We start from the raw sequence: 13,098 nt of genomic DNA on the forward strand, positions 1-13,098 counted from the left end.
TGTCTGTTTAATGCCCTATGATTGACTGATGTCGCATCCAACATGTCTTCCCAGCTCATACCACACCACGTGCTCAGCCATCAGGTTTACGTTGCCATGGACGCAAGTGTCAATCATTCTGACACGCCTGTGTGTCTTTTCAGGAAGAAACAGGGACATTTTTGAGCGGGTTTCATAAAGTTAGTATCACAGAGAACCTCACTGACACATGCTGGCTGATTGTGGGCGTTAAGAAGAACCCCCAGGAGAAATGCTGAGTATTTAGGTTGAGAAGAAACTGTAAAACACACTCAAGCCGCGGGTGACAATCACATCATGACCTGAATGAATGAATGAATGAATGAGGTCATGTTGGGCTACAACACCGGAACAGACCATTACCGGGCCGGTTCGGGTTTATCACCGGTTCGGTTGTGTTCAGTCTCCCGGGTCTGTGAGGAAAAGCCTTCGCCACAGAGCAGAGAGGTGCAGTGAGTGTGTGGAAGGAAGAAGAGCGACACACTTCCGGTTATTTGTGTGCTTGTGGTGGTGTAGTAGTAATAGTAGAGCCCACCTTCGCTACCGGCTCGCGCCCTCCTGCTCCTCCTCCTCCTGCTGCTCCTCCTCCTCCTGCTCGTCATGAGCTCGAGCCACACCGAGGCTGAGCTGCGCGAGACGCACGCGGCGTTGAATTACAGCAGCGCTCGCTGAAAAAGGAAGCGCGCGCAGTGTGGGAGCGGTGAGGAGCGGAGCGGAGCGGAGGGACATGCGCGCGAGCGGACCCCGGGTGGAGGCGGTGATTATGCGCTCGAGGCGGCAGTGAAGGCTTAGCGCGCGCTGCAGAGGAACATCATGCCGGGCTGGAAGAAGAACATCCCCGCCTGTCTCCAGGCCGATCAGGAGGGAGGTAGGAAGGAGCGCGCGGGCTCCACATCAGCCTGCTCTCACCGACACACACCGGGGGCTCACCGAGTCCGGGCTCGGGGGGGAGAGAGAGGGAGAGAGAGAGAGAGAGTGTTGTGGAGTGAAAGTTGTGTGCTCTGTGCTCCTGTGAGTGTTGGTGGTGAGGCAGCGGGTGAGTGTGAGACTCGGTTTAACGCGGTATTTGTGTGAACTTTTCAGCAGTTGAGTGTTTGAGGAAAGCGGCGCCTCTGCGGCGGAGGGGGGTCGGTCTGTAACCGGGTGTGTGTCTGTAACCGGGTGTGTGTCCGCCACAACGCGTGCACTTGTTCTGTGTTGTTATTGTTGTGCTTCATGCTGCAGTCCGGAGCGGGTCTCTCTCTCTCTCTCTCTCTCTCTCCTCCGTCCTGAGTGTCGGACTCCAGCGCTACAGTGTCATGGATTCGGGAGTAACAACCTTCTCCGTGTTACGAGTCTGAGTGTGTGTGTGTGTGAGAGAGAGAGAGTGAGTGAAAGTGTAACACAGTGCCAGTCTGTCGCTGGAGATAAGCGGCTGCGTCCAAACTAAAACGATATCGGATAAAATCTGCTACATATATCAGGCGGTTGCTGCTTATTGTTTGCAAGACATGTCTTACACTTTATTCTGCGGTCACCGGTTAGTAAAATCCCTGAGCGATCACATCCCGGTCCTGAGCGATCACATCCAGGTTCGGACTAATCACGTCCGATCCTGAGCGATCACTTCCAGATTCTGACTGATCACGTCCCGATCCTGAGCGATCACTTCCAGATTCTGACTGATCACATCCCGGTCCTGAGCGATCACATCCAGATTCGGACTAATCATGTCCCGATCTTGAGCGATCCCATCCCGATCCTGAGCGATCACATCCAGATTCTGACTGATCACATCCCGGTCCTGAGCGATCACATCCAGATTCTGACTGATCACGTCCCGATCCTGAGCGATCACTTCCAGATTCTGACTGATCACGTCCCGATCCTGAGCGATCACTTCCAGATTCTGACTGATCACGTCCCGATCCTGAGCGATCACATCCAGATTCAGACTGATCACATCCCGGTCCTGAGCGATCACATCCAGATTCGGACTAATCATGTCCCGATCTTGAGCGATCCCATCCCGATCCTGAGCGATCACATCCAGATTCTGACTGATCACATCCCGGTCCTGAGCGATCACATCCAGATTCTGACTGATCACGTCCCGATCCTGAGCGATCACTTCCAGATTCTGACTGATCACATCCCGGTCCTGAGCGATCACATCCAGATTCGGACTAATCATGTCCCGATCTTGAGCGATCCCATCCCGATCCTGAGCGATCACATCCAGATTCTGACTGATCACATCCCGGTCCTGAGCGATCACATCCAGATTCTGACTGATCACATCCCGATCCTGAGCGATCACTTCCAGATTCTGACTGATCACGTCCCGATCCTGAGCGATCACTTCCAGATTCTGACTGATCACATCCCGGTCCTGAGCGATCACATCCAGATTCTGACTGATCACGTCCCGATCCTGAGCGATCACTTCCAGATTCTGACTGATCACGTCCCGATCCTGAGCGATCACTTCCAGATTCTGACTGATCACGTCCCGATCCTGAGCGATCACTTCCAGATTCTGACTGATCACGTCCCGGTCCTGAGCGATCACTTCCAGATTCTGACTGATCACATCCCGGTCCTGAGCCATCACATCCAGATTCTGACTGATCACGTCCCGATCCTGAGCGATCACTTCCAGATTCTGACTGATCACGTCCCGATCCTGAGCGATCACATCCAGATTCTGACTGATCACGTCCCGATCCTGAGCGATCACTTCCAGATTCTGACTGATCACGTCCCGGTCCTGAGCGATCACTTCCAGATTCTGACTGATCACATCCCGGTCCTGAGCGATCACATCCAGATCCTGAGCGATCACATCCCGATCCTGAGCGATCACATCCAGATTCTGACTGATCACATCCAGATTCTGACTGATCACATCCCGGTCCTGAGCGATCACATCCAGATTCTGACTGATCACATCCCGGTCCTGAGCGATCACATCCAGATTCTGACTGATCACATCCCGGTCCTGAGCGATCACATCCAGATTCTGACTGATCACATCCCGGTCCTGAGCAATCACATCCAGATTCTGACTGATCACATCCCGGTCCTGAGCGATCACATCCAGATTCTGAGCGATCACATCCCGGTCCTGAGCGATCACATCCAGATTCTGACTGATCACATCCCGGTCCTGAGCGATCACGCCCCGATCTTGAGGGATCATGCCCCGATCCTGACCCTGAGCGAGCACATCCTGACCCTGACTAATCACGTCTGATCCCGAGTGAACACGGCCCGATCATGAGCTAGCACACCGTGACCCTGACTAATCACGTCTGATCCTGAGTGAGCAGATAATGACCCTGACTAATCACGCCCCTATCCTGAGCTAGCACATCCCAACCCTGACTAACCACATGAAAATCCTGAGCAAGCACGTCCCAACCCTGATTAATCACGTCTGATCCTAAGCGAGCACACCCGACCCTAACTAATCACATCCCGATCCTGAGTGAACACATTCAGACCCTGACAAATCACGTCCCGATCCTGAGTGAACACATTCCGACCCTGATTAATCACATCCCAATCCTGAACAAACCCATCCCGACCCTGACTAATCACATCCCAATCCTGAACAAACCCATCCCGACCCTCACTAATCACATCCCAATCCTGAACAAACCCATCCTGACTGTGACTAATCACATCTGATCCTGAACAAACACATCCCATCTCTGACTACTCACGCCTGTTCCTGAGCAAACACATTTCGACCCTGACTAATTGCATCCCGGCACTGACTAATCTCATCCCAGTCCTGAGTGAACACATCCCGACCCTGACTAATCTCATCTGATTTTGAACAGACATATCCGGACATTGACTAATCACATCCATATATTGAGCAAACACCTCCCAACACTGACTAATCACCTCTGAACCTGAGCGGACGGATCCTGACCCCGACTAATCTCACAATGGTCCTGATTAATCCCATCCTGATTCTGAGTGAAGGCATCCCAAACCTGAGCGAACACATCCCAACCCTGACTAATCGCATCCCAACCATGAATGAAGACATTTGATCCAGATCCAGTCCTGACCAAATGCGTCTAATTCTCATCTAGTTGAGACTAAACATATCTGATCCGGACTGAATATGTACGATCCAGAGTCTGACTAAACACGTCTGATCCGGATCCGGTCCTGAATAAATATGATCGTTTTCAAACCCTGTCCTGATTAAGCACACGTAATCCAGATCTGATCCTGACTAAACACTCTTATTTTCAGTCTACTTGCTTATCTCGATTAATCAGGATTTGGGTTAGAATTGAAATCTAAATTTTTAGCCGTTTCTGTTGAAATATTTGTGATCACTGGGTCTGGTGCTAATTTGTTAGTTGGTGCTGGATTTTCGTTATTCCTGGGAGAAATCAGTCGTTGTCTGTTGCAATAACGCCACTGCAGTGCTAACGATCAGAAATTACTGTTCGCTCCTAAAAATAATAGAACAAGGGCTCGTTTTCTTGCTCACTAATACCCCTTTTCCACCAAATCAGTTCCAGGGCTGGTTCGGGGCCGGTGCTGGTTCACAACTCGTTCAACTTGCGAGCCAGCTGAGAACCAGTTTGCTTTTCCATAGCTCGCGGTGCTAAGGGAAGCCACGTCAGTTACGTCGCTGTATACGTCAGTTACATCGCTACGTTTGCATAAACCTTGGCGCGAATATCGAAGCAAAAACAACACGGAAGAAGCAGCAGCAGCAACAACAATAGTAATAATGGATGACTTCGCGTTTGTCCAGCTGCTGCTTCTCGTCGCTGAAAAATGGCGATCTTTCGTGGTCTTGTTATTGTTGTTGGTCTTAACAACTCCGCCCCCACCGCTGACGTAAGCGGTTCTTTTCTCTGGCCCAGCAGAGAGTTGGTGCTAGCCTGGAACCGGTTTTTCTGGCCCCAGAGCCAGTTCTTTGTCAGTGGAAACAGAAAACCCGGTTCCAAACTAAGCACTGGCCCCGAACCAGCCCTGGAACTGCTTTGGTGGAAAAGGGGCATATTTCCCAGTGATGGTTAACCTCATATTTATGAAATGTGCAACACAGAAGTAATGGGGACAGGAAATGTCTGACTCCGAGATCCAGAATGTAATGCCGATACAGGACACGGTTTTGCCGAGTTATGGCAGAGACTCGATTCGTCTCGGTTAGTTAGTGACCTCTGGGATAACAGCAGCGATGGCTCTGACGGTGGTACGAGAATTTAATTGCACGCTGATGATCTTGTTACTTGTAATGATGAAATATCCGTATTGTTCACGGTGGCCTTTTCTTTTCGTGTCCCGTCCGTTGTCGCTGAGAACGGACCGATGCTCACACAGCCCAGCCGTACGTTACAGGTGGCTGCAGGTTCGAGGAGCAGTTTGCACAGATTGCAGGGAGGATGTGTTCAGACATTCTGTACGTCACAGGCTGAAGTATGTGAGGTACGGCAGGGAGTTTTCGTGCATTCTTTCCTTCTAGCCGGGAATCTTTTGAGGAGCTGTAGTGACAACAGGCTGAACGCTGTATTAGTGATGTTTAGGAATCGCTGCTTCAGTGCTTCGAAGATCAAACTCATTAGAGGTTGGTTGATTGATAGAGCTAGACCAATGAATTTTTCTAACGGTATCTCTCGTTATAGTCTTTGTCAGGAATGAGGTGTCGGAACAGCTCTTGTCTTTATCTTTGCACTAACACCATCTATTTTAATGATCCGCATACAGACAGACACTTCATTAGCCTCGGCCGTCTTGAAATCGCTCTGTCTTACTCATCAGATGGAGAGGTGCGAGAGTGACGTGTGTATGCATGTACTGCGGCTTCGGCTGTCGAATGTTTTTGAGTGATTTTTTTTTTTTGAGAAAGTTTATCAAACATTTAAACCATGGGTGTATTGTTAATAAAAATACCCCTCTGATTAGGTCTAATCAGGACGTGTATTTTAATCCACGGCACTGAATAATTTAGAAGACATTTAGATTATTATTTTATTATAATACATAGGGCCAAATTACTCAATTCTGATTGGTCAATCAAGGAGGGCTTTTTTTTTTTTCCTTAACACGGGGCCGTATTTCTGAAATGGTATTAGCTAGTTCGTTGCTTGGCTACGGTTACAAAAATGAGCAAATTTTGTCAACAAAATGGCGGACTCTGCTGACCCAGCAATGCCGCGTTTCGCTATATTTGACGAAGAAATGAGAAACCAATTGAAAGCTGCAAGCGAAAAAGAAAATACCAAAAAAGTACGAATTTTTGGCTTTCCGTGTTTAAGAAATGGGCCGCAGAAAGACAAATAAACGATTCTCTAGTGGCATATGAACGCTGTAAGTTAGACAAGGCGCTATCGCAGTTTAATGCAGAAGTGAGGAAAGAAAATGGGGAAAACTACGAGCCAGACTCTCTCAAAGTAATGCAGGCAGCATTGGATCGGCATCTGAGACGAGAGAAATATCCGGGATCGATCCTGAAAGATGTTACTTTTCAAGAATCACGAAAAGTCCTCGAGGGAAAAGCGAGAGATTTGCGAAAACAAGGAATGCTTTAGAAACTGATTCAAACGTGCAGGATAGTCTCGCGCCCTGATTGGTTCAAAAAACTCGAATGGCTTCCGAAGTATGAATTTGGCCCTATAGATTATAAACAAGTAATCGTATGGTTCCTCGTAAAATTAAAGATCACTTTCACTCGTGATTTCAAAGTTCAAAATCGCTCGTGAAATTAATCCTTAATTTTACTCGGCCCCATACGGTTACCTATACTTATTTCTTTTTACTATGTGTTTTTCGCAGAAACTTACAACACTGGAGGGATTTAAAATCTTGTGCGTGTATAATATAATATAAAAAGAAAAGGGCGGCACGGTGGTGTAGTGGTTAGCGCTGTCGCCTCACAGCAAGAAGGTCCGGGTTCGAGCCCCGTGGCCGGCGAGAGCCTTTCTGTGCGGAGTTTGCATGTTCTCCCCGTGTCCGCGTGGGTTTCCTCCGGGTGCTCCGGTTTCCCCCACAGTCCAAAGACATGCAGGTTAGGTTAACTGGTGACTCTAAGGCCCTGTCCACACGGCAACGGATTCAGGTGAATCCGATAAAATTGTTTATTGTTTAGGCCTGGCGTCCACACGGCACCGGCGTTTTGGGTGCCCAAAACGCAATCTTTTTGAGAACGGGTTCCAGAGTGGAAAGATCTGGCAACGGCGCCGTTGCGAAGTCGTCTGGATGAGTAGAACGGATTTGTTTACGATGACATCACAACCACATGTGCTTCACGCCGGGTAGAAGTGTAACGAACTCGATGCGAGTTGTCAACAAATCCTATAACTTGGTTTATGAAACACGCTTACAAAATATTTTCACTGTGAATATTTATTGTGTAATGGTGCAAAGTGAGAGAGAGAGAGAGAATAGCCCTTAGGGCAGAGTCAATCCCGCCAGCAAAAATAGGGAAAAAAAAGGAGCGATCTCACCTCTTCAGATGTTGGTTTAAGTCCTACAATACATTCCTCAAAAAGGGCGTAGAAGAGCAAATTAATCCATCAACGTGTAGCATTCAATTTATTCCGGACCATTAAAGACGCCGCCTTCCGCGTAGAATCATACGTCATCCTCGCCGCCATATTGGATAGGTCAAAGCGGAGAATAAAGATTCATGTGCTGCATTTAACTGTACCAACAGGTTTACCGTCCAAACGAGATCACATGGGATTACCTTTCACAGGTGAGACTGGAAAAATACTTTTTCATTGTATTTGGTCAGTATAATGTAATTTTACGAACAGATTTTTCTGACTTTGTGGCTAATATGAAGTCTCGCGCATAATCGTTTATGTGCATGCGTCCTTACTTCTTCTATTGTTCTGGTGTCTCCGAAGGGACCGTCTTACAGCGCCCCTAGAGGTGTGGCATGTGTATTGCATCGTTTTCAGCAAGCGTTGCGTTGCCATATGGACCTGATATTTTACTGATCCGTTGCCCATGTGGACGCGATATATTTTTTTTAATAACATCTCGTTGCCGTTGTCGTGTGGATGTAGCCTAAATTGACCGTAGGTGTGAATGTGAGTGTGAATGGTTGTCTGTGTCTATGTGTCAGCCCTGTGATGACCTGGCGACTTGTCCAGGGTGTACCCCGCCTTTCACCCGTAGTCAGCTGGGATAGGCTCCAGCTTGCCTGCGACCCTGTAGAACAGGATAAAGCGGCTGGAGATAATGGAAGGATAAAAAGAAAAATCCACCCTGAACAACTCCTTAATCTTTCAGTGCATCCAAGATTTATTTTGGAATGAAATCCTGAGTTGTTAAAACTTCTTCTTCTTTCACTGACACATTGGTCTATTTTCACTTTGGTTTAACGATTTCTTATATCACCAACCTGCTGATAACGGCGCCAGTGTCCTCTGGCTCCCGCTTCAGTGATGCAGCAGAGCTTTAGTCCTTTTACTCTGCCCTGCTCTCTCACCTGCTCATCTTTACATGCCGCTCAAACAGATCAGTTTCCAAAGCTTCGAATTTCATGCTAATACCGCCGACAGCGTTATCACGCCTGTTATCTTGTAGATTGATAACTCACCAGGTCTGGCGTTTGTCACGTAGCGCGGAATTGTCATGTAGCTGTGTTGCATTCTGGAACGTTGTTGTTGTCTCTGTGACATCTACCGGAAATTCTCATTACGATCATCTCACCGGAAAATGATGAGTGAGAAAAGAAGCTCTCGCTGTTTTTGGGGAGGGGACAACAGAAGCTGGTCCTTAGCACTCATCCTTGGGGTCACTGAACACTTTCTCATGGAAATAACGGAAATACAGAACCAACAAACAAATTAGTACCAGAATTGTTAAGCATGTCAAAAATCTTTCAGTGTGAACGTGATGTGTTTCATGGTGGAGTGTTTTTGTTTTTGTGGGTTTTTTTTTTCCCCCTCATGTAATCATGTAGCTGACGAAGTAAGAGTTCAAGGGTTCAAAACACATTTGGACTTTTGCCAGTTCTGGGATTTGAGTCGCTGGCACAGAACCTTCAACTCTAAGCCAAATTAAATTCCCCAAACTGGTCAGAGTAAAAATAAATAAAATACCATTATCCAAAGCACCAAGTAAAAAAAGACACATCCTGGGCTAGTGCTTAACAACCAGCTTGCTAACAAGGGCAATAAAACTGCGCCAGCTTGTTCCAGCACTGCTTTACTTTAACCTAAAATAATTGCGTTCTAGTTTATAGCGGCAAAAAAAAAAACCCTATGGTGGACTATCTCTGTGTCCGAAATCACTAACTCGTTCACTACTCCCTACTCCCTATATAGGGAATTAGTATATAGAGGACTATACAGTGAGCTCATTGGTAAAATGAAAAAACGCTTTCGGACACTACTCCGTCATGCTGGTATTTACGTCATTACTGTCGCACAATTAAAACGTGCCAGATCAGTCGCAGGCTTTCATCTAAACGGGGGAACAGGGGCGCTGCGGCCTCTTACTCTCGGCGTGCGCCCCCTTACCGACTCCGTGAAAACATCCCAGCAACACCACGTGACAATGTGTCTGATCCTCAAATACGTTATAATTGCTCCAAAAATATTCCAATCATAGTAGATACACCGCCAGATGGTGCAAAAACAATCCGAATTGGCGTTTTCCAGACTGAGGCACCATGTTGTTTAGTTGTTTACTTGTCGTGGCTGCTCTCGCGAGATTTGACATGGGTTCCATACAAGGTCAGCTGACTTGTTCTCGAGTTCTCGAGACTGAATGACCTTTCACCCACCGGCGCGGGAGCTTTTGACAGAAGTAGTTCGCGAGTTGTTTTTGTTGACACTTGGGCATTTAAAGATGTCATCCTGCGGCACGAAACGGAAGAAAGCCAAAGACTGTCCGGGGCAGAAGACGATTACTTCTTTCTTTTTCAATGTTGACAGACAATTTGTTACAATTTCCCTCTCAGATACTCAGAATGTCCCATTGGAGCATTTTTCAAAGGCTTTGCACGGCGGGGGGGGACAACCGGCCCCCCCCGCTTCGCTCCCTCGCCATGGTGAGTGCCCTCATACTAAATTTTTCTAGAAAAAACCCTGAGTCGGCTGGTGGGTTTTCAAAATAATAAATACATATGTTATTTACCAGCTGGGAGGTCCGTATCGTGAAATACCGTGAAAAAAACTACATTTTGCCGCCTATGTAGTCCCCTATTTATACAAAATCGAGTCATTCAGGATTCAGCCATGTTTTTGCTCGGCGTTAGCAACAGTTAGAGGTTTTAGCTTTCTCCTGAAATGTTTTCTTTTATTTCTTCTTCCTCAGGGTAGTAAAACTCGCTTTCGCTGTGAACACTGTCGTTATCACTATCCGTGATGTAAAATTAATGCTATTATACTGAGAAATGCGAAAATAAATGTTGACAAAAATTGCTACGATGTTTGTTGTCGTGAACGAGCGAGTCACCAGAGGTCCGTAATCAGGGTCTGTAACTGGGGTCCGTACCATAGGATACGGACCCGCTCGCCAGCCAATCGGAGCGCAGGATTGGATGGAAACGGGACCGCGAAAAAAATAAATGCGTGTATTTTTGTGATAAATCCATATTATACCGAGCGTATTTCCCACATTAATCAATACAAAGTACCTGCATCTTTCAGTTCTTTTAAATCAAGGCTGAATACTTTCTTCTTTGCCGCTGCCTTTTATGAAATCAAATTTGAGACTTTTAATTTGATTTCTTTCAGCGCGACCGCAATGCACGATGGGATATATTGCTTTGGTTAGTGACCATCAGTTGTCCACTACTTTTCGTGATGCATTGTGGGATACTTTGAGTGCACTACATAGGGTGTAAATAATCCTCACTAAGGTTTCGGACAGCACTACAAAATGGCGTCCTCACTATATAGTGCCCTGTATAGTGAGTAGGGAGCGATTTCGGACACAGTATGTTTTCATGAGAAAGTGTCTTGGTTTTTACATAGTCCGGGGGGAAAAAAGAGTTGTAAAGAGTTGACTTTCCTTTGCTTTGACTGAATCATTGTTAACTAGACGGACACCTTGACATGGTCATGACAGCTTTTGTATTATTCGGCATGTCGGGTGAAAATTAAAATTCAGTCCAAGTTGCCTGAAATGGCGCTCATTGAAGCAGAAGAACATAATTTTTACAGAATTTAAATGTTTATCCGTTCTTGAGATGTTAGAAGTCAAAGATTGAAAAAGCGGCTTAATTTTTGGAGAACTGGCATAATATTCTGTCTGAGGATCACATGGTTCAAAACGGGCCTCATTAACCATGAGATCAAATGTTTTTTTCTGAATAACCTTTCTATTTTTCAAGATATTTACATGGAAATTGGCAGGAACATAGATATACCGAATACAAAATTTGAAAAATTAGCACAAACCAATTATGCAAATTAGTATTTAATTGGTAAGTGATTATGCTAATTGGGTCAAAACATTAAATCAGCACACTCGATTAAAAAAAAGTAAGCGAAGATTATTTCTAATCCCCTCTTTGTGCTCTGTAGGCCTTTGTATTTCTCAGAAGTAGGGCCTACCAGTGTTTATATTAAAAAATAGAAAGGATAATATTCACAGCTTTCAAGGCGAGCCTCGAAACAAACTGAGATCCACATCCAGTAAACAATTCTAGTTAATCGAATTGAAATTGACACTTGCGTTTCTGGCTCCTGGTTTTTTTAAATCTCATTCCGACCACGAAGATTTCAATATTTTTCATCAAAACAATGACCGTTATATCCTAAAATAGTTATTTATTTACAGGAATCAGTTTGGTTTGAAAAGAGAAGTCAGTAAAGATATGAAAACTCATTTCAAAGTCTCCCGTGAAGCATCACATCAAAACGAGCTGACAGAAAATTTTGCTGAATACTTCATGTAAAACACTGAAAGCGAGAGAACATCCCTATAAAAGTTATCTGATTGATATTCACGAGTAATCCAGTCGGAAACCGATCAGAAGAGAGAGAGAGCGAGAGAGAGAGAGCTTGTTCAATTTCCCATGACTCAAAAATCACTGGCAGTTTCCCGATGTCCCAAAGTACTGAACAGATCTTAATGAGATGAATTGCTTTGGAAAGCAGAGATTCTAAGCTTTTTAATGATCGTATTCAAAATGGAAAATATTCAAGAGTTAAAGGAGAACTGAAGGTAAATTTTTTTTTTTTTTAATCAAAATTTTATTTCTCATTTTATTAAATATCGTAATGCATTTCTGATCACTATTTTGTCACTGCTAGAGCAAGTTATAAGTGTTTGAAATATGCTCTGTAGTATATCAGTCCATATGCCAAAGCGATGGCCGTAAACGAGATTCGTTGAGACCCGTGCGAGACATCGTAGGACGGAAGTAAAACGTACAGCGGAAACCAAAGTGACCGACATCTGCCAACCTTGTCAAAAGACGCGCGCGCCCTCTTTCGAATGCTGACGTAATCAAGCCGGAAGTTTTGTTTGTTTCGATAGCAATCAGGAAAGTTTGAAAAAAGTAGGCAGTAATCGTCATTTAAACTCATTTTTGCGCAATACTTCGTTTGGAAAACAGTTTTCAAAATGGCGGCACCGACACCTGGCTGACACTTCACGTTTCGAAGTCTCGCACAAGTCTCGTGAAGATCGCACGGATAAGCGACGCCTGCCGTAGACCAAACGAACTAAATTCACCATGGCTAAAACCCGAATAGGCCGATAAGTATATTTAATTGTGATTAGTTGCCAATACGAGTCACGATATAAGGTTACTAAAACTGAAAACGTAATTGAACAACACGTTAATTAAGAAATAAAGCAAGTTTAAAAATGACTTCAGTTTAAATCAAAATTTTATTTCTCATTTTATTAAATATCGTAATGCATTTCTGATCACTATTTTGTCACTGCTAGAGCAAGTTATGAGTGTTTGAAATATGCTCTGTAATATATCAATCCATATGTCAAAGATGGCTGTAAACGAGATTCGTTGAGACCTGTGCGAGACATCGTAGGACGGAAGTAAAACGTACAGCGGAAATCAAAGTGACCAACGTCTGCCAACCTTGTCAAAAGACGCGCGCGCCCTCTTTCGAATGCTGACGTAATCAAGCC

General features: G+C 45.4%; 1 protein-coding gene across 4 annotated transcripts in view; it reads left to right on the plus strand.

The window, feature by feature from the left end:
• Positions 1 to 717: 717 nt before the first annotated feature.
• grip1 (glutamate receptor interacting protein 1) overlaps positions 718 to 13,098 on the plus strand; it is a 766,317-nt gene continuing 753,936 nt past the window's right edge. For all 4 annotated transcript variants that reach the window (XM_060903259.1, XM_060903262.1, XM_060903263.1 and 1 more), the window contains exon 1: positions 718 to 886. In XM_060903259.1, coding sequence (XP_060759242.1) covers positions 832 to 886 — 55 coding nt within the window. In that variant the 5' untranslated portion in view covers positions 718 to 831. The remainder of the gene's footprint in view (positions 887 to 13,098) is intronic.

The sequence above is a fragment of the Neoarius graeffei genome, chromosome 21 (assembly GCF_027579695.1).
Source record: "Neoarius graeffei isolate fNeoGra1 chromosome 21, fNeoGra1.pri, whole genome shotgun sequence".
In the NCBI taxonomy this organism is placed as follows: domain Eukaryota; kingdom Metazoa; phylum Chordata; class Actinopteri; order Siluriformes; family Ariidae; genus Neoarius; species Neoarius graeffei.